We start from the raw sequence: 23244 nt of genomic DNA, 5'->3' as shown, positions 1-23244 counted from the left end.
GGTATATACTGTGATATTCCCGGCTTATCGGGGCCTTTTATAGCTGACTATGCGGTATGGGCTTTGCTCATTGTTGAATGCCGTACAGTGACCTATAGTTGTTAATGTTTGTGTCATTTTGGTATTTTGTGGATAGTTGTCTCATTGGCAATCATACCACATCTTCTTTTTTATATTAGAGCTTATATCTATATAAGCCCTTAGCCGGGAATGTCACAGTATATACCCTTTCTGAGACCTGAATTACACATTTATTACGGATTACTCCTGAGTTAATGTTATTTTCCAGTGCAGGTATTTGTTGACAAAACATATATAAGTTGAAAACACAACCTGATATGTTCGGCATACGTGAAGGATTTTCTAATTTGCTGTGAACATAATTTTATCGTGTATGTAATAATTTATAATAACACTTTTAACATTAAATTTAAGTATTAAAAGTGTAAATTGCGTGATTTTGTATCAAAAATGTACTATTAACTGAAGCAAGTCATTATTTTCCCTCTGTGAGCCTCGGACAGTTTGATAGCTTTTGACTACGTCACATAGTAACTGGTGTTATGATGACGTTTTTGAGGTTCAAATTGTGGATAAAAACGTCGTATATACCTGGCAGTTTCCTGAATATATACTGACATCTCTGTGCTGTTATCCAATCACAAATCTTGACACATTTGTAATCCGTAAAAAATATATATATGTCGTGTACATGTTATTATTTTGTACAGGTTATTACTTGTACAAAAATTTTGTAGAAGTTATTACTTGTATGATGCCATTATACAAGTTATTACTTGTACAAATACAATTGTACAAGTAATTACTTGTCCAATTTTTATTGAGAAAAAGATATTAACTTGTACAAATCATTATTCTACCTTGTCATATTTGCTGACTACAACAAAACTTTCCCTTTCAACAAATAATATACCATAAGTGCATCAGTAAATAATTCTTAAAAAGGGCATGATGTTTTGAATGTAACAGGAATTAAATTAATAAACTCATTTGCAAAGGAGACGAAATTATTCATTATTGTAAAGACAATAACAATCAAAACCAAGGAGTAAACAAAGACTCACAAAACCAAAGGACATTTACATCAACAGTTATAAATAATAATTAAGAAACAACACTAACTCTTCACTAAAAACCGGGAGTGAAATCAGGTGCTCCGGAATGGTAAGCAATTCCTGCACCGTATACGGCACCCGTCGTGTTATTTCTTTGTTCAGTTCGGTAATGATGAAAGGTTATTATGACTGAGGAAGAATATCAGATATGATTTCTGACACACTTTTGTCATAATGGTCAATCAGCTCATGATGACGACCGTAAAATTTCTTGAGTGATGACTTTAATTTGATTGATTCATAGCCCTGTCTTAGCAACTTTTGAAAAAGCAGTATTTATCGTTCAACAAAATCAATGTACTTTGAGCTAGCCCTAGAGTAACGTATCAATTGAGACACATATACTCCATACTCTGGGATGTTGCTACATAGAAATACAAAGTTGACTATAGGAAAATTAAAATCATCGCGTTTGTTATAAATTTTGGTTTTTAACCTACCATCAGTAGTCATTTCGAGAAAAAGGTCTAAATATGAAGCAGATTTATCTGAGTCGGTAGTATCTTTAATTTCAAGATCACTTGAATATATTAAATGTTAGTCATCAACTTAACCATCTGATTAGAACAGGAGTTAAAGTTGATCATGGAGGCATAAAAATATTACTAATATAGAGTTAAAAAAAAACACAATTTGCCAATATAATCAGAGAAATTATCTGGATGTTCACTCATATGTGTGTATATTTTGAAAAAGGTCGCTCATCCTATCATTACTACAGTACAGTCTTTAATGCTTGTTGTCAAGTAAAAGTCAAAGATGTTACTGTTAGGTAGACAATGTTGATTATCAATCATATACTATCAGGATCACTGTACCAAATTCAGTGGACTGCGCCCGTAAAAAGCAGAAGTGGCTTACTAACTCACTGACATTGTTTTTTTACTTTTTGGAGCTCCACATACCCTGCATGGTGTTAATTGAAGGGATTTTCTCCCTTGGCTAGAACTTTAATTTATGATTAAATATCATGTATGATAGACAACTTCCATTTCAAAGTCATGTGTCCGTAAAAATATAGAATGCTGACATAAATAGTATGATGAATTCATGAACACACGAGAACAACTGACACTGGTCTGAATGATTAAGATTTGTGCAATTTCATAAAAAAAAAAAAAAAAAAAAAAAAAAAAAAAAAATAAAGTAAATAAATAATTATAATTAAAACTTAACTATCAGAGAACAATTGAATATTTCCCTCCATCGACAAAATAATAAATCAAAATAATTGGAAGAAGAGTTTCATTTAATTTATTCCTTTTACTGACTTTGTGGCAGCTACTTGTTCAACCCAATATGTTCAAAGTGTGATTTTTGCTGAAATTATTACTTAAAAAGCAGATAGAAGGAACAAACAAATAAAACTAAAAGATAGCGAGTTGTACAAGTTATTATCTTTTTCTCAACAAAAAATGTACAGGTAATTACTTGTACAATTATATTTGTACAAGTTATAACTTGTATGATGGCATCATACAAGAAATTACTCTTACTCTTACAAAATTTCTGTACGGGTAATAACCTGTACAAAATAATAAAATGTACACGACATATATATATATATGAAATGATGCTTGTCACAATGCAAGAAGTTTTGCGATTGGTATCTCTGTTATATATAAGTATTTCCCAAAGATATTCTACTTATGTCGTCCATTGGTTCAGTGTAAGATATTCTGACTGAACCCACTGAACCTATTTTTAACAAACTTTATCTGAATGCTCATTCTTAGGTTATATTTTATGACAATATTGAAACATAAGCCAACATTGTGCCAACAATATGCCAACGTATTAAGTACTTATCTCCCCGTTTTATGCCATAGATTTTTAATTGTTTTTTTAAATATTATTCCAAAGTGCAAACAAAAAGATGTGCTCTTCATTCTCTTTATCTAATATTTTCAAAATTGTGTAGTCATCTAAATATATTTATCTTAATGTTTGAATATTTTTTTGCGCAATTTTTTTTAATTTAAAACCAGCCCAAAAGAATAAATGAAATTTTAATATAGTTTCATTTTCAATATACACAATATTTCGTTTGCTTATTTGACACTAGTGGCATTTACCCACTCTTTGAATGACAGATGATAGTAATTTTTCTATGTACATTACAGTATATACTAGAAAATACTAATTACTATATTAGAATAATAAGGAAAGCATAATTAAACATTGAAAACGGACATTGGCTATCTGTTGTACGACCAACAATGACCCAACATCATTTCAAAACTAGTTTACATTGGTAGACTGTTGGCAAACAGTTAACTTTGTTGGCAGATTGTTGCCAACGAAGGGCCAATGAGCCAATGAGCAAAATGACGTTGGCCCAACATAGTTTTCCAACGTTGGCCCAACAATGTTGCCAACAGAAATGCCAACAGAATGCCAACGTGGGCCCAAAACATGTTTGCTATCTGGGTTATGACAAAACTAAAGAACAACGATCAAAAGACAGACACAAAACACTAAATAAAAGACCAACAACAGACAACAAAACACTAAATAAAAGACAAACAACAGACAATAAAACAATAAATAAAAGACAAACAGAAAACAAAACACTAAATAAAAGACAAACAACAGACAACAAAACACTAAATAAAAGACTAACGACAAACAACAGACAACAAAACACTAAATAAAAGACAAACAGAAAACAAAACACTAAATAAAAGACTAACGACAAACAACAGACAACAAAACACTAAATAAAAGACAAACAGAAAACAAAACACTAAATAAAAGACAAACAGAAAACAAAACACTAAATAAAAGACAAACAGAAAACAAAACACTAAATAAAAGACTAACGACAAACAACAAACAACAAAACACTAAATAGAAGAAACACACTGCATACAAAAGACTACATAAAAGACAAACACACTGCATACAAAAATTCAAAATTAACGTAGATTGCAGTCGAATCAGGTTCTAATTGCAGGCAATGAAGAAGACAAACAATAGTACACAGAACACTACATAATAAAGTAGGACAAACTAAAGTAAATTGCAGTAATCTGGTAATTGCAGGTAATGTAGAAGGAAAAGCAGATCAGGCTTCCCATGTCACTTTATAATTGTATATAAAAATAGATAACTAATCACAATAAAAGTTTATACCTTTAAAGCAAAATAAACCGAAAATAAAAGAAAAAAAGCATTGATGCAAGTTCTTCTCTGTCTTGAATTCATTTTTAAAGGAAGAAAAGTTTGTATTGATAGTTTTATAGTGTAGTACTTACTTGGTGTATAATTTGAAATAATGGAATAGTCTGAATTAATTGCTGATGCACCTGAAGTATCAATTGAAGCCGACACAGCGATTGATGTTGTTATACCTGTTAACTTCTTAACATTTTCTGGACCTCCATTTTTAAAAGTTACGAACAATCTTCCAGTTGAATGCCTGAAAAGAATATATTCCTTTAATATTTAGAACTGTTTAAAGATATCTGCTTCAGGGGAATCAACTCAAATCATTTCTTCTATTAAACATAAAAAGGATAACAGCACGTGTAAGACATTTAATATGTTAATCACGACTCTGAAATATGTTAATCATGACTCTGTGATATGTGACTCACGATTCTGTAATATGTTACTCACGACTCCGTAATATGTTACTCCCGATTCTGTAATATGTTACTCCCGATTCTGTAATATGTTACTCACGACTCTGTAATATGTTACTCCCGACTCTGTAATATGTTACTCACGATTCTGTAATATGTTACTCCCGATTCTGTAATATGTTACTCCCGATTCTGTAATATGTTACTCACGACTCTGTAATATGTTACACCCGACTCTGTAATATGTTACTCACGATTCTGTAATATGTTACTCCCGATTCTGTAATATGTTACTCCCGATTCTGTAATATGTTACTCACGACTCTGTAATATGTTACTCCCGATTCTGTAATATGTTACTCCCGATTCTGTAATATGTTACTCCCGACTCTGTAATATGTTACTCACGACTCTTTAATATGTTACTCCCGACTCTGTAATATGTTACTCCCGACTCTGTAATATGTTACTCACGACTCTGTAATATGTTACTCCCGACTCTGTAATATGTTACTCACGACTCTGTAATATGTTACTCCCGACTCTTTAATATGTTACTCCCGATTCTGTAATATGTTACTCCCGACTCTGTAATATGTTACTCCCGACTCTGTAATATATTACTCATGACTCTTTAATATATTACTCACGACTCTGTAATATGTTATTAACGACTCCTGATTATTTCAGTGATTAACTTCTTTCACATCTTTATCCTCCGCTGGGGTTAATTTACTTTAGAACTACTCTTTTTTGCCCTGCCTGTTAATTTTCTTAAAATTTTGACAGAATGTGCACTGGTAATATATAACCTCATCCTAGATACCAGGATTAAAATTCGTATATACTCCAGACGCCCGTTTCGTCTACAAAAGATTCGTTAAAAATGCCAGATAAAGTACCAAGTTGAAGAGCATTGTGAACCAAAATTCCTAAACGTTTTGCCAAATACTGCTAACTTAAAGGTACTCTATTCCTCGAGATGAAAACCCTTAGTTTTTCAAAAATTAAACATTTTGTAAACAATTAATGTATAAGTATTACCATATCAATGATAAGTCATGTCAGCACAGAAGTGGATGCATTAATACATTTTCTCCAACATACAGACTGGGTTATCATAATATTTGATGTAGCTATTTTCTTTCTTTTTAAAATCAGTGAGATCGGACCCTTTACATGAAGAAACGAGGAAATTATTTTCTGTTTAATTTGCCAATAAAGGAATTGATGCTATAAACATGAGGAACATTCTGTTGTGTAGATAGTTGTTTTACACTAACATCTGAAACATAATAACATATTTAATACGACACTTGAACATCAACATACGTATCAAGAATAATACAATGATAATTTGAAATTGCTTTTATAGTCAAATATAAAACCGGTTGCATGAAATTCACAAGAAGTGCTTACATTATAATACAATTACCGGAGTCAAATTCACAAAGGACGGAGAAATATCTAAAGACACTTAGCAGAGTAAAATACTATTTAGCGGAGATTAATAAAACCATAAAGTCCATAAATTTGAATAATAAAGTTTTCGCTATTCGGGACACATTCTGCATCACAAGAGGGTAACACCTAAAGTTCTGCTTTATTTTAATAACCAGTCTGTTCCTAATTTATTATACAGGTACACCAAAACCATTGTACCTAACGTATTTAACTTTAAATAAGCATTGCAGGACATTTCTTTAGATTAATACCTAAAAATTCCTCTGGCATGCGACTGTTCCCACTCTGCTTCTATTCACAGCTCCTTCTGACATGTTATTACTGGGGGATTTTAGCATAATTCAACGTGAACATCTCCGAAAGATGATATAGGATGGTTCTAAGTTCAGAGAAACCCAACACATCAATTGGAACAATAACTTCAAAAACGCTGAGGAATACGCTAGAGCACGGAGTAAACGAGATGAAGTTGAACTAAATACTTTGTCCTAATGGGTCAAAACAATCAGGTCTCTGAAAAAATGTCGCATTCGCAAGTTGAAGAACTGTGTGAATGGTCGACCAAAATCTATTTCAGAGACAGAGAGGATGTAATATGACTAGCATCTTATAGTAGGTTGTTGTTCTTGCGGACAAAGCTTCAAACATTATTGTCTTTGTATGTAATCATACTACTACGAGGGGCGCACTACGTTTGCGCGCATTTGGAGATTAAAACATTCTACGTTTGCGCGCAGCTTTTGATTACATGTGCGCGCATTCATTTTACAGGTAAACTCAGGTAAAAATATAAATAAAAATAAATTATATCATAATTTTCATAATAAATATGACTATCAACTGTACACTTTTCGTGGACTTAAATTGGGACATTATGTACCACTAGTATTTGCTCTGTTACCATCCAAACTAGAGGAAATTTACACTGTTTTGCTCAACATGATATCTTCATTGTGTACAGACAGGAACATTATGCTTAAACCAAGGATCGTAAAAAGTGACTTTGAAATTGCAATGCACAATGCATTTCTTAATCCTACAACATTACGTTATAGTTTTGCAGGGGAAATGTCTTCAGATAAACTAAATGATCCGCATCGTGGGAAGTTTGCAGAATATCTAGTCGAAACTTATATTACATCAGAATCCATATTTCCCCCAATGCATCACTACCATCAGCAAACAACCCTGAATTATTTCATGTTCACTGTTATGAGCAATTCTACTCTGCACATCATGTATCTTTTTAATAAATAAGTAGTATTACCTGCATTTTACCTCAGTTTACCTCAGTTTTTCTGTCAAAAAAATGCCCGCAAATGTAATCAAAAGCTAAGCGCAGATGTAATGGTAATTCGCGCAAAAGTAATGCACCGACTATGAGTGTCTTATAAAAGAATTAGGAATGCAGAGCACTCTCCTAATCCCAATCCCATATACAAAATATTTTATTTGACAAGGATGAGATTTTGGCGAATCGCATGGCTTCAATGAACATTACATTGTACAGCAAAGCGGAGGACTTATATTGTTTGTTTTAAATACCTAAGTTTCACAAAATTCCAAAATTCCGTACAAACAACACTGCATTGCCGGCTCATATGCATGTTCCACAAAAGAAATGTCCATAAGATTGACTAAAATTATGTACAAGTAGTATTATTATACTTCACGTTAAAATGCCATATTTTGATTGGCTAATACGAGGGTGTCATTTTACTCTATCACATAGCTGAGAGGGTGACAATTTTTTTGAATGTTACCCTCTCGTCTCAACCAATCAAAAATCGACAATTTAAAGGACAATGGATTGAATTTACATCAAGTAGTTGAATACAATGCTTAAGATTTACGTTTTGGATCAAATTTTATTATTTAACTGTCAAAATAAAAAAAAAAAAACATCTTGTTGTTTATTTCTAATACTCGTAACGTTGTTATGTACGTGACGTCATAGAAAATCCTTTTGAAATAAAATTTATCTGTAAAAGACAAAAATGGTAGGACGTTCAGTATAATAAATTAAATAACACATAGCTGAGAGGTTGATAGAGCAGATTGGTACCCCTTGAAAAAGCATTGTCAACCTTGGCTTCGCCGCGGTTGACAATGTTTTCTCGGGGTACCAATCTGCTCTATCACCCTCTCAGCTATGTGTTATTTATATAGTATTAACCATGTGCGGATTCTAAAAAACCTTCTATTTAACTTCTGGATAATTTTAATTATCGCTATTTTGTGCATTTTTCCTTTGATCTTTTTTTGTGATAATTTTCATATCATGCTTCTCGCTTGAGATGGAAAAATTATCGCTAGAAACTAAGGAGGCCACGTGGCGTTACTAACGAAATTGACATTGAAATTGACAACGTCGTCATAGGTAAAATAGCGATAAACAGATTATCATTGGTCATCTCAACTCGATTGCTTTTCTCACTTTCGCTGTACCAGCTCAAGCGAGAAAATCAATCTCGTTGAGATAATCAACGATAATCTATAAATCTCGATCATTGAAATTATTTCTATCAAAATGTTTTATTTTTCAACCATGTATACCACCATTCCACATGTGAAATAAAAAAAAATGCCTAAAATAAATAATCCAGTGCTTTTCAACATAAAACAATTGAAAATTTATTACTTTAATGAACTCCGGGAAAAATTCAAAACGGAGAGTCCATAATAAAATGGCAAATTTGAAAATCAAAAGCTGAAACACATCAAACAATATTGACGCACAAGTATGAGTTGTCAGTGAGCCTAAAATGCATAATTTTGGTATGAAATTATGTATATTAATTGTTGTATAAAAATATTAAAATCACAAAAATACTGAACTCCGAGGAAAATCCAAAACGGAGAGTCCATAATCAAATGGCAAAATCAAAAGCTCAAACACATTAAACAAATGGACAACAACTGTCATATTCCAGACTTGGTAAAAGGATTCTCTTATGTAGAACATGGTGCATTTATAGGAGGTTTAGTTAGCTATGTTTACATTTAAGTACAAAAAGGACCGAGTTGTAACACATATTAGAACAAGTAAAAATAAAAAGAAATACCCCCCCCCCCCCCCCCCCCCCGATGACTATTTTGTGCAAAGAAAAAACTTACAGTCCAGGATAATCATTGTTATTGACTCGGATTCTCTCACCATTGGCAATAGTGCGAATTTCTTCTGTACCAGGATCTAGGAAGAAAAACAAATTATTACTGACTGTTATTTTTGTTTTAACCACTCAAACGTACCCAACGTATGTATTACGTACATGTAGCGGCGAACAGGTAAACGTTTGACAATCGATAGAGCTAGATGTATTTTTTGTGCTGCATAAAAAATCTCTGGAGTTAAAGCGTTCACCAAACGTGTTTCGTTGTAATTCATAATTCAAACTTATGCAGCTTGTGGTTCAATGTCGGTCTATACGCGAATGTGTGACCCCAGCATTTTATCAAATATAAAATGTATATGCATTTACAGAAGCCAGCTATTATTTTTCAAATGAAAAAAAAAAAATGGGGGTAGTCATGTATACTGAATGGAATTTTATCTGTGAATACTTTTTTCTACGTTGGGGTTTAATTTTTAGCTACTATTGACTTTAATCTACCCTTTTCGTGTTTTATTTAAAAGTCATCCAAACCCACCCAAGCAGTGTTAGTGTTGATGTGATACGAGTTCAGTCCTTCCAACTGTTTTTTATAGTTTGTTTTATCTTCTGATGTTACACCACTACTCCGGGTAAGGTATTCCATAGATATAGGAAGATGTGGTGTTAGTACCAATGAAACAACTCTCCATGCAAATAACAATATATAAAAGTAAACCATTATAGGTCAATGTACGGCCTTCAACACGGAGCCTTGGCTCACACAGAACAAAAAGCTATAAAGGGCCCCAAAATTACTAGTGTAAAACCAAATCTGTTAATTTCTGTATCATTTAGTCCCTAGTGAATAGTTGTATCAATAGCAATCCTATCACATCTCCTTCTTTTCCAGAGTAAGTGGATATTGTTTGGCATGAGGAACCATCGTTTTGCTTATGTGTGTATATATCCGGTAATACTCATAATTCGGACGGTCATAATCGAGTATGTTCAGTTTGATAGCGCATCAATAATATCGAGATAGCAAAATATGGGTTCTATTTAAAATGCTTTGTCTTATTCTCTTTTTTTCGTCTTGGTCACCATTTTTCACCATTGCAGTAAAGTGAAATACATCCTAAATAATGTTTGTATTATGTATGTGTCTCTTGTTACAGTGTTTAATGTTTCGAATTTAAATAATAACTTGATGAGCAGAAGTAAACTTACGTGTGGGCGTTAACGTATTATTTCCCACCAATATGTACGGGTGAGTCGATTGGGGTCTACACACCTGGGCAGAAGTAAACTTACTTGTGGATGTTAACGTATTTTTTCCACCAAAGGGGTCTCCACACCTGGGCAGAAGTAAACTTACTTGTGGATGTTAACGTAGTATTTCCACCAAAAGGTACAGGTCAGTCGATTGACGTCTCCACACCTGCGCAGAAGTAAACTTACTTGTGGGTGTTAATGTATTATTTCCCACCAATAGGTACAGGTTAGTCGCTTGACGTCTCCACAACTGCGCAGTGCATGGTAAACTTACTTGTGGATGTTAAGGTATTATTTCCCGTATTGCAAAGCATGTATGGAACGGATATGAACTCTGCGCCGGAGATTGACCAATAGGTACAGGTCAGTCGATTGACGTCTTCACACCTGCGCAGTAGTAAACTTACTTGTGGATGTTAACGTATTATTTCCCACCAATAGATACAGGTTAGTCGATTGAGGTCTCCACACCTGCGCATCAAATGATCCTGCTGTTGTGCTGTGAAACCTCCACTGATACACGAAACCGCAACAGTCATAACCAAATTCAGTAGTTTGAGTCAACACAATAAGAACTCCTAAATAAAAAAAATTTTAACGGGAATCTAATATTATTTTTCTTCATTTTTGATATCTATAAATCATCGTCTTGTTCGCTAAAGTTTCTCGGCTTTTTTTCTCAAGTTCTGCGTACTTTCTTTAAATGACGCATGACAAATGTCCCTTAGCTGTAATGTTTTCACAATATAGATATAAGAAGATGTGGTATGTGTGTCAATGAGACACCTCTCAATCCAAGTCACAATTTGTAAAAGTAAACCATTATAGGTCAAAGTACGTTATTTTTCACAAGTATCTATACTGCAACTTTGTTTGTGTTTGCGCTATTCAAGTCCAATGTATACAAATGTTAAAAAAATAATTTGTAATGTATGTATGCTTTTGGGAACAATATGAAGCTCGCCTCCTGGTACTGGACTTTCTCGTTGTGTTGAAGACCCATTGGTAGCTTCGATTGTTTTCTGCTTTTTGTTATGGTTGTGTCTCTATGACACATTCCCCATTTCCATTATTTTTATAATTTTATATTTTTTTGATTTCTTTAATATTTTAAGTAATAACAAAATATAAAAAAGAAGATGTGGTATAATTGCCAATGAGACAACTCTCCACAAGAGACCAATTGACAAATTAACAACTATAGGTCACCGTACGGTCTTTTAAAAATGAGCATAGCATATACCGCATAGTCAGCTATAAAAGGACAAATGTAAAATAATTCAAGCGAGAAAACTAACGGCAAAATTTATGTACAAAAAATGAACGAAAAACAAATATGTAACACATCAACAAACGACAACCACTGAATAACAGGCACTTGACATTATGGACAGGTACATACACACGGAATTAGTCTGTTTGACTTGTCTTATCCAATTCGTCTTTATACAAATAAAATATGTTTCAACTCAATTTTAATTAAATTATAGGTGCATATTTTCGTGTGTATTCTTAGGTTTTAGTTTTATGATGTCATTTCCAAACATATAACTATTTTTGGGGTTATTTACGATTTAAAAAAAAGCTTCAATTTAGAAACACTTTGGCAAATTTTGTTCATATTCTTCGAATAAAAAATGAATGTGTAGCACAAATAGTTGTTTATAAAACCATATTTCTTTTTAGCAAATTAATTTCGTTAAATTCAGAGGGTATGTCAAATAAAATGTTGCTGCAAAATATGGAAGCTGTGCAAAATTGTATAACAATTACTTTGCCGACCAACGGTTTATTGTTCGGTCGATTTGTGAAACAATTGTTCAGATTGTAGTAAAAGCATCAAACTTTTGAAATGGCCGCCATACAATTAACAGAAATCATTATTATTAAATTACCAAAAAAATGGCTTTACCAGTTTTGATAATCTTTTGTACATAAATCACTAATGACGAAGACTATCATCTGAGGACTTCAGATATTGAAGTGCTGGTGGTCATCTTGCATGATGGCCCTTTTGAAAACAAAAATTTTCGAAATATCAATTTTTGCATTTTTTTCATAATTTGCTATTTACATTTACACTAAAGTTGTGATGCATTTCATATCAGACATGCACATGTTGACAAATCAAATGTATCTAATACATCATTACTTTTACTTGCAAGTTTGTTAAAGTATTTTTTCCACAGAACATAACGTACATAACATATTATGTATGACAATACTATATCAAAAAGGATAAAAATTGTAGATATTGAAACGCCATGAGGACACGTGAGGATTTATAATTCCCGGCAGATACCAAAAAGAACACTCAGACATAAGCTTCAGTCCTTAGATGCTACCATACAAAGATATTGCACTTCGAATTACTTTCTCGCATCACTCAACATGGAAGTTGAGTGAAAGCCATGGAATTGAAGAAACAAGCCAGCATCACTTGGCAAAATGGTATAAATCGTATAAATTTTGAGATCTCAAAATATTTCGTTTAGAAGTTGAAGATGAGTCATTGATTGAAAAAAAGAGTAAAATAACCAGACACTCTGAATCAACAACAACAATGAATGCATGACTTTTCTTGTGGTGATATATCTGACGGTCTCCATAAAGCATCAACATTCATGAATATGATCGACAAAAGAGTATGTGCATGAAAGTGCACTTGACCTACAAGCCATTATTCTCTTATCCAAACTTAGTGCCGGATATTTAATGTTGTTTGTTTGTTAGGACTGCACAACAAGGCTATATGACAGAATCCAAAGACACAGAAAGAAAGTCATGAATCTGTTAATCGTTGAATTAATTGTGCTTGCCGAATTAATAGAATACAACGACGGCTCACAGTCTGGAACAGATATTGCGTCAATCTACGAACTTGCTTCTATCGCTAAATTGTACAGGTAACGCCTGAAGCAACTTGAAGTTGTCATATAAGTAATGATTAGTACAGCGAACCTAAAAAAATTATACTTCTAGCTGCTAAAGAAGATATGCAATCACACATGAAAGGTATCGTCATTAGCCTGATTTTCAACGAATATATAATATTGGGGATGTCTGAAACAGGTAATCCCTTATATGCCGATTAAGGCATTATCATAGCCAAAGCTGTAGTGTAGAATATTTCGAGGAGATATGCATGATAATATTTAAAGAATAGTTTTCAAAGGGACACCCAATGGAGGCTTTCAACATGAATCAGTTCCACAAACACCGAGACACGTGGTGCTCGATCTATCTGAGGACTTATGAGTTGTTAACTTGTAGTTGTATCCTTTAGACGACGAATTGCACAATTGAACTGTTATAGCTGCGGAATGGTAAGTGCTCTCTTTCATTCAAAGTATTAATGGAATGTGTCTCGATGTTTGGCCCACCTAGAACTATTTTTCCAAAGGAAACTAATATTTACAGAACAGATTCATAACGACAGCTGGTATTGAATGTACTTGTAAAGTTATTATTAGTATCTTAGTATCAAACATATTCCTTCAAACTATTTTGACTACTTGGCAATGATGATGTCTTCATTTTTATCTTTTGTCCTTTTTCAGAGTTTCACCAACACCCTTGTCCAAAATCAGGAAAACAAATCTACCTTACGTATATCCTTACAGATCTGCTATGGCAACTAGTTTCCATCTTTTTTGTAGATGCGTTGTATTATCCTTCCTTCCATGACAACTCTAAGTTGTTTGTTTTAAAAACGTTTACTATACAATTTAGCGCGATAGGCAAACCTGAAGATTGGAAACAATATCTTTTCCGGACAGTGTGTCGTTGATGTATTCTATTATTTCGGCAAGCACAATTCCATTGATAACAGATCCCTGGCTTTCTTTCTGTGTCTTTGGATTCTGGCTACTTGTCATATTGTCAAGTTTTCTATAAAAAAATAAGAATGATACTTTGCGTCCTGTGATATTACATCGCCAGTACTAAGTTTGGCAGAGCAATGTCTTGTTGTACAAGTGCAAACGCACGTACTCTTATGTCGACCCTAAACGAATCATTGCGAAGATCGTCAGATACATCACCACAGAAAATACGCTGAAGTCATTGTTCTTGATATGACAGCCAACTTTAAGGTGACTGGTTATTCTAAGGGTTATTTTTATCATTTGGCGACTTATCTTCAACTTCATAAATACGTTTTCTTTTTTCTTGATCTGAAAGTGTGTTTCAACAGGATTTGGGTCATTTTCCCTTGTGATTCTGAAGTGTTTCTGCAGTTCCATAGTCTTCAATCAACTGTTCCAAAATTGAGCAATGGGAAGAAACAATTCAATGCGCAACATCTTCGTATGCTAGTCATTATAAGAAATTACGCCGTTCCCGCCAAATTAGACTTTCGAAGTGATAGCTAAAAATGTTTTCCATGACATATACTACTACAATGCCAAATTTTATGCCGCTTTACCACGAGCTGAGGAATTTTGATAAAATTCGCATAAATCGACTAGACTAATAGGACTGATATATAGATAATACCTAGTATATTTGTATGACTCAAATCTATGGAAAAAAGGGGGGGGATTTACGGCGAAGTCCTAATCTATAGCAAATTTAGTGGAAGATATTAGCAGGCAAAATCGAGGGAATTGTACAAATGATGATACAAGCATGAAAATTACCACAAAGTATCATTAGTATTTACTTTTTAAGAAACAACTGCTGGCCATTAAAAAACATCATTTTTTCAAGATGGCCACCGCCGTTTTCTAAAATGGCTGTTTTTTAGCTACCTTCCTTACATGTGAATAATTCACTAGACATGATTATTTGACATATACAGGGTTTGCGCATGCGCGAAAATATAACAAAATTCATTAAAAAACATTTTAACTATTTACTATAAAATAATTGATTTGGGATTTTCAATGATATGATTTTGTTTGATAACATTTTTCAAGGTTATGACACCCATGATTTAACAATTTTGCGCATGCGCAAACTATTGATATACATAATGCATGATGTGTATGCACTACCAGGGCAAACTCACTGGTATAAATCGTAGTTCATCTCATTACTCTAAAAAGTAAGGCTCTTGTAGAGCCGTATCAGTAAGTGTAAAATCTATAATGCCACTGTTTAAAAACAAGCCCATTCAGTTGCAATGATCAGGTATTTGATGGATAAGACGGAAAATGTGGTTAAAACGAGAGAAACATCAATAGTAACGGCAGATCGGCCACTTTTGGTAATGGATATTCAGTGGGAATGGCCTGATTTGTACAGAGAAGATAAGTTTATCGTCATGTGAGGTGGATTGCACATTGAAATGACTTGTTATAAAATTCTTGGTGATATATTACGGGATAGTAGATGAACATGTGTCCTCACTTACCCAATATTGCAACACCTGGAACGGCATATTCTTTGTATATATGGTCAAATGTACCTATATAGGACTAGAGACGCGCATCAGATAACTCTATGTGTTTTAGCTTGAATGGTATATATCGGCTTAAGAAAGATAAACACAGAAATTATAATCATGTCATGACTCTGTAACGTTCAATGATTTAATAGACTGGTGTATTAAGAAAATATAGTCATCTCGACCACAGTTTTATTCCTGGCGTTCAATTATAAAATAATAGGAACTTCTTGTGAATTTGGTAGTATGCTCATTTTATGAGTCAGATTTTGTACAAACAGTCCATATAAAGCATGATACTGCATTAACATAGGTCTTGGTCGTGTAACATATTCTCGATCGTTACCGACCTTCTCCGAGATTTGGCTTCCCTTCTCTTATATAACCCACAGGTGGCAATTGATTTTGAAAATGATAATTTCACTGTACGTAAGACCAGAAAATATTTTTCCTATAGAACAATTGATCTGGCAAAAAACCCAAAATAATGCAATTGTAAAGGGCGATGTGTTGTCATAGGTTTAACCGAAGACCCCATTTAGACATATTGATGGTAGCTGGACCAGAAGTCAGTAGACTATCAGATGAGTTTGCAAGATCTAGTGATTTGATGCATTCTATAACAGATGAACGACTTAATGAACACAAAAGGATTTCTTTAAAAATATCAAAGGCAAATAATACGAAGATCGTTTGAAGCAAATGCAAAACGAAGGATAAACTGTTTCTCATAACCAGATCAAAAAGAACAACTTCCTTTTTAACATACTATATAGTAAAATAACTTTTCTATCGATCACCGTAAAGGGAAGTCGTCAAGAACACAGTATTATTTTATTTAGGGGGTTCACTCTATACACGCAAATTTGTATTAGTCTTCACTTCAAGGTTAATCGAGCAAATTTGAGAAAATTTTATAAAATAATGCTTTTTCCAGTGTTTTTTTTACTTTACTACGGGCTCATGAGGATCTGATTTTATTGCTGTGTCCACAATTATTATTCTACGTATTTCACCTGTATCGGTTTCGACAATTCCATGGACTATTCCATACACCATTATCGGACCACAGATGAATTATCACGATGAGATTGGTTAAACGCCGTCACGTGGTGCCCCCCTATGAGACCGTGCGTGTGGGGTTAGTAAGTTGCATATGGGGTTCATGACGCGTTAATGGCGACGTCATCGATTAATGTTGTTGTGTTTCATTGTTTATTTTTCAACAAAACGCCACAGAAAAGTCCAGCGTCCGATAAATTCGTTATACGGTTAACTACTGCCCTCCTACGGATCCATAGAGGGTGAATAAAATTCATAGGGGATTCGGCCTTCGTCCTCACCCCCTATGGATTTTCCTAACCCTCTATGCATCCAAAGAGGGTCAGTAGCTAACCATATAACTTATATCATGATATTATATGCTTAAGGGGTTTTCATATGTCATGTCAAGATAAGGTATGCTATTACATCTATAAGTTATATAGTTCGTTAGTGACCCCCTACGGATCCATAGAGGGTTAGTAAAATCCGTAGGGGGTATACAGAAATATGTCACAATTTTAATATTTACGCTTTGGTGTGTCTAAATGACCTCCATTTTACATGTAGCTATAAAAATGGTATATTCAAATTGCAATTTACTTATGGCATTTAGTGTGAATGGATGAAATACCATACTCACGGGGGTAACTTCGATATATTTTTGGTAGGGTGTGCCATTTTTGCCTCAAAATACGTACCCATTTTAATATAACATTCACTGAAATTTAGTACCTATAGTTATATAAATATTTAAGAAAGAATGACCTATACTTATATACAATATTTAAAATATGATGTTAAAACGTTATTGAAGATCAAATCAGGAGACAAATTTCCGGGGTTCATTTGGGAACTTATTTGAAAGGTGAAATTAATAATTGACCATTAATAATGTAAGATTCTCAATAGCATATTTATATGATATGTAGATTATACCCCAAGTCAATATACAGTTTTCAAACGTAAATGCATTCTAATATAGGATGTCATTAAAAAGGAGGGTAATTCTTATATAAAATCTCGCAAAATAATGACCCATATTTTTGACACATCCCCGTATACCCAATAATTGGAAGTTACCCCCCCCCCCCCCCCCCCCCCCCCCCCGTGACCATACTGCCATATCGAATTTAGCAACTATTAAAAATATAAATGATACTGGGATACATCTACTGCATTGGCGGATCCAGGGAAGGGTTCCGGGGTTGGAATCCCCCTTTTTTGGACGATCAATGCATCTTGAATGGGACATATTGTTAGAAGCCACCCCCTTTGTCATGGGTTGGGACCCCCTCCTTTTTAAAATGGCTGGATGTCCCTGTATAGTGTTTTATTTTACAAAACCAACAGATATAGTCCCAGGAGTGTGAATCCTAGCAATGACAGTGTAAAAATATGCCAAACTCTTATCACAGTAGAATTGAGAAATGGGGAGGTACAATGTACACCACCCAACTCCATCCATATTTTGATCAAGAAAAGAATGCTGATTGTAAGGTCCTTCAAGTCGTTCTACGTTGAAGAATTTCAATCCTATTCATATTGATAAATGACGTGAGTATATGTCAATGAGGACCGAACGACATACATGTATACTACAGACGGTACAATCAGTCTTTAACAATGGACAAACTAAAGAAGAAAAGCCAACTGTTTTGAGAGTATTATAATTTGGACTCGGATATTTTTCAACAAATTTACAGTTTTAAACATGCAGTGAAAATTAACATATATGTATACAAAATAAATTGGCATTATGCTTTTATGTTGTGCTGTCACTCAAAAGTAAAAACACAAAAATACTAAACTCAAAAAGGAAAATCAAAAATCAAAAGGCAAAATCAAAAATCCAAACACATAAAACGAATGGATAACAACTGTCATATTCCTGACTTGGTACAGGCATTTTCTAATGTAGAAAATGGTGGATTGAACCTGGTTTTATAGCTAGCTAAACCTCTCACTTTTATGATAGTCGCATCATATTCCATTACATTGTCAACGTTGAATGAACAAAACAAACATACTCAATGAGTAAAAATGTCAAAAATAGGGGTACAACAGTCAATAATGAGTTATCATCTAAATATCACTGTAAAAACATCAAACGAACGAAGAAGCACAAAAAGGCATACATCAAATTTAACATACTAATTTTGTTATTCTAATACAACTTAATTTATGTATGTAAAGTCTTCCCGTAAAGGATAGAAGGTTTCAGTACTGGTGTAAAATTGCGCGCTTGAAATTCGCACAGGTAGACATAAAAATAATTTTGTCGTTCAAAGTATGACGGCTACATACATGTAATGCCTCCGGGTGCGGGAATTTCTCGCTACATTGAAGACCTGTTAGTGACCTTCTGCTGTTGTTTTTTTATTTGGTCGGGTTGTTGTCTCTTTGACACATTCCCCATTTCCATTCTCAATTTTATTTTTTACAGAGTTTGTCTTTAGTGCCGTTTGGAGGCAGTAGATTGCCTCCCCGTGCTTCAGGTTTATGCTCTTATAATATACTAGATTATGGAGTGGGTGTCCGAGCGAGAACTGCTCTAGTTCATTACTTTAGGAATTTTTATCAAAAAGTAGTTCTATATTCAGCCCCATTCTACTATTTAGTCAGCCATCAGTCCTACCCTGATATACACTATCTTTTTCGGGTAATTAATACTGATAGCGTTTGACACTTTCAGCCGAACAAATTTATCACTTTTACATAACTTAAATTATTGTATGCTGGTTCATATTCTGGACGCCAATCTTTGCTCCTTTATTATGTAATTCACTTACAAAACAATTATGAAACTTAGAAATGGAAAAATACTAAATACTAAACTTGTTCAAAGGGTATCTACACGTCTAAATCTTCAAAATCGGTTATCTAAAAATACTACCATCGCTAACTTTTTTAACAATAAAAATCGTGGTTACCCTTCTATCGATAAGTGTCATGCCAAAAAATGACTTACATGTCCCCGTCTTTCCACCAACAATACGGTAAGGTCCACGTTTAATGGTCGCACATTTTCTTTAAATTTTGAAACTGATATTACTTGAAAAACAAACAGTATTATTTATTTACTCACATGAAACAAACCGGGGTGTAGTATTCAGTACGTAGGAGAAACTGGAAGATATTTATCTAAACGCACTCAGGAACATCTGTATCGTTTTAAAAGACCAAATAAATTCAAAAGTATCATTTACCAACACCTTAAGAAGCACAACCATCCTTTTAAATATTTAGCAGTTCAACCTTTAGAAGTAGTAAATAAGCAGCCTGGTGAATCGCATTCAAAGTTTGTACGATCACGGAAAATAATTGAATTAAATTGGATTAAAAAATTACAGACAGTTTACCCTTTCGGTCTAAATGATAATATCATGGGAATTGGTAATATATCTAGAACCAATTCCGTTAACATTTTGGATATAGTTTCTTAAAGTGTTCGTAAAAACCGTTCTCACGGTCGTAGAACAAATCGCAATCAAAGAAAATTTCGAGCCAATTATACCAATATATTTCGGACCTAATTTCTATTTCAAAAAACAACGGCAGACATTATCTGTTAACAAAACTCTGTTCGTTACCAGTTAATAAGTTAAATAAAATTTTGGAGGATTGCAACACAATTTCATATCACAGTCCTAAGTATGAAATTGTTCAAATTATTATGGCATATTGTTATTCTAAATTATTTCCCAAAATTGATCGCCCTGAAGGTCATAAAAAACATTTTATCAAAATTAAGTATGTCAATAAAGGCTTTGATTTGTAAATATTGCCGGTATATTTAACGACCATTCTGTTAAAGAACAAATACCTGGATATTTTGACAATACTGAGCTACCTCTTATTTGTTATATTTACAAAAAATCTACCCGGAAATTTGTGTTTAATTATAATCAATTGTGTAAAGATGTTAATATCAGTACCTACTTCATGTAATTGCAGTAATTCCGAATATATTTATGGACCCATTTCCCATGTTATAACAGGAGATCTTAACATCGTTCAAGACTGAGAGTTAAAATCATTCCTCAGTAAAGGACCTAAATATCGTTCCCCGTCAATTATTAATTGGAATGAGTGTCGTAATATCATCCACGACTCACTCCATACTTACTGTATGAAATGGATAAAACGGGAAAAAGCTGACAAAAAATCTTTGGACTCTTTTTTTAATTCAGTAATGAATATAGTTGATATACGTATTCAACATTTTAAAGAACATTTTACTATTAACAATAACCACCATAAACCTATTTCTCGTATCAAACATAAACTAAAAGAACTAGCCAAGGAATTTGTTTTTGTCCCGGCCGATAAAGCTGCTAATAATATTATTATTGTTTGACGTAAATTTTACTTTGAGGTTCTGAAAAAGGAAATCACCAATTCACCAACATTCCAACTGACTCCATTTTCAGAAAACGAAATCTGTAACAAACATAATCTTTTAGCCACCGCTTTACCATCAGAGCCAAATACAATGAAAGTCCCAACTATGTATTGGCTTCCGAAGCTACACAAAACCCCTTACAAATATAGATTTATTTCGTCTTTAAGCCATTGTTCAACTACTAAATTGTCTATAATTCTTCTCACCAGCACACTTGGTACAATTAAAAAGCTTATAATAAATTGTTTAAATAAGGCCTTCGAAAATAGTGGAATAAATTACTTTTGGAGTGTCAAGAACTCGTTGGAAGTACTTGATATCATCCAAATATCTAAAAGTATTATTAAATTTGTTTATCAGATGTTGTTTTGATGCATGCTTATATTGGTGATTTTGAATCTGTTCAAAGTTTTGATTTTTCTACCCTGTATACCACATTGCCTCACATTCTCATTAAGAAAAAATTCACACACCTAATTAAATGGGCATTCAAAAAATCAGAATGTGAATATATATGTTCAAACTCTTTTAGGTCATTTTTTAGTAGCAATAAACAAAAAAACTATGTTAATTGGACATGCTTTGATACTATATATGCCCTTGAATTTTTACTAGATAACATTTTTATTCGCTTTGGGGATTCCGTATATCGTCAGATTATCGGAATTCCAATGGGGACTAACTGTGCACCACTTATCGCGGACCTCTTTTTGTATTGTTATAAGTTACAGTTTATGACAAAAATAAGCAAAGACCCATCAAAACAACATCTGATAAACAAATTTAATAATACTTTTAGATATTTGGATGATATTTTGGCTCTCAATAATGACGACTTCAGTACGTATATTAATGAAATTTATCCTGGTGAACTTTCTTTAAATAAAGCTAATACTAACAATGACCACTGCCCTTTCCTCGATCTTGATATCTATATCACTAACGGAAAGCTGAAAACTAAAATTTATGATAAAAGGGATGATTTTTCATTTCCTATCGTTAATTATCCGTTTTTAGATGGTGACGTTCCCTTGTCACCATCTTACGGTGTTTATATATCTCAACTTGTACGATTCGCTCGTGTATGTAACAATGTTTTAGATTTTAACGAGAGAAATTTATGTATTACTGAAAAATTATTACACCAGGGTTTTCGATATCACAAACTAGTCAAAACATTTACTAAATTTTATCATCGGTATAAAGACATCATTCGTAAATATAGCTCAACATGCAGACTTCTTATACGTTCAGGTATTTCACATCCAATTTGTTATGGAAATATTCTTTATAAAGCACAAAGGTGTCAGTATTCACCTCATAAACTTACAAAACCTTTGAATAGACTTATTAAGAAGGGATATAATTACGATACTGTTGTCAAGTCATTAAAGATTGCATATTTTGGCGTTAATATTGAGTCACTGATAAGGTCTTTGCGTCGGAACAAAACACATTTGTTCTAAAAACAGTTGTTGGCATGACACGGGTTATGTTCTTCTCATATATGCTATGATGGTATGATACTAAACCCCTAACGGGAAGGATTGTGCCTGATGTTCATATGATGAAATCATAATCTTTCAGTCAGTTTAATTGAAGTCTGGAGCTGGCATGTCAGTTAACTGCTAGTAGTCTGTTGTTATTTATGTATTATTGTCATTTTGTTTATTTTCTTTGGTTACATCTTCTGACATCAGATTCGGACTTCTCTTGAACTGAATTTTAATGTGCGTATTGTTATGCGTTTACTTTTCTACATTGGTTAGAGGTATAGGGGAGGGTTGAGATCTCACAAACATGTTTAACCCCGCCGCATTTTTGCGCCTGTCCCAAGTCAGGAGCCTCTGGTCTA

At 33.5% G+C, this 23244-nt stretch overlaps 1 protein-coding gene across 1 annotated transcript in view; it reads right to left on the bottom strand.

Annotated features, from left to right (window-relative positions):
* LOC134726212 (protocadherin Fat 4-like) overlaps positions 1-23244 on the bottom strand; it is a 74978-nt gene that overhangs the window by 30108 nt on the left and 21626 nt on the right. Inside the window, exons 3-5 of the mRNA XM_063590611.1 lie at positions 10962-11132; positions 9305-9380; positions 4394-4557 (exon numbers count right to left, since the gene is read on the bottom strand). Of these exons, the coding sequence (XP_063446681.1) occupies positions 4394-4557; positions 9305-9380; positions 10962-11132 (411 nt within the window). The remainder of the gene's footprint in view (positions 1-4393; positions 4558-9304; positions 9381-10961; positions 11133-23244) is intronic.

Source organism: Mytilus trossulus, chromosome 7 (assembly GCF_036588685.1).
Source record: "Mytilus trossulus isolate FHL-02 chromosome 7, PNRI_Mtr1.1.1.hap1, whole genome shotgun sequence".
Lineage (NCBI taxonomy): Eukaryota > Metazoa > Mollusca > Bivalvia > Mytilida > Mytilidae > Mytilus > Mytilus trossulus.
This window is presented reverse-complemented; position numbering and strand designations above follow the sequence as displayed.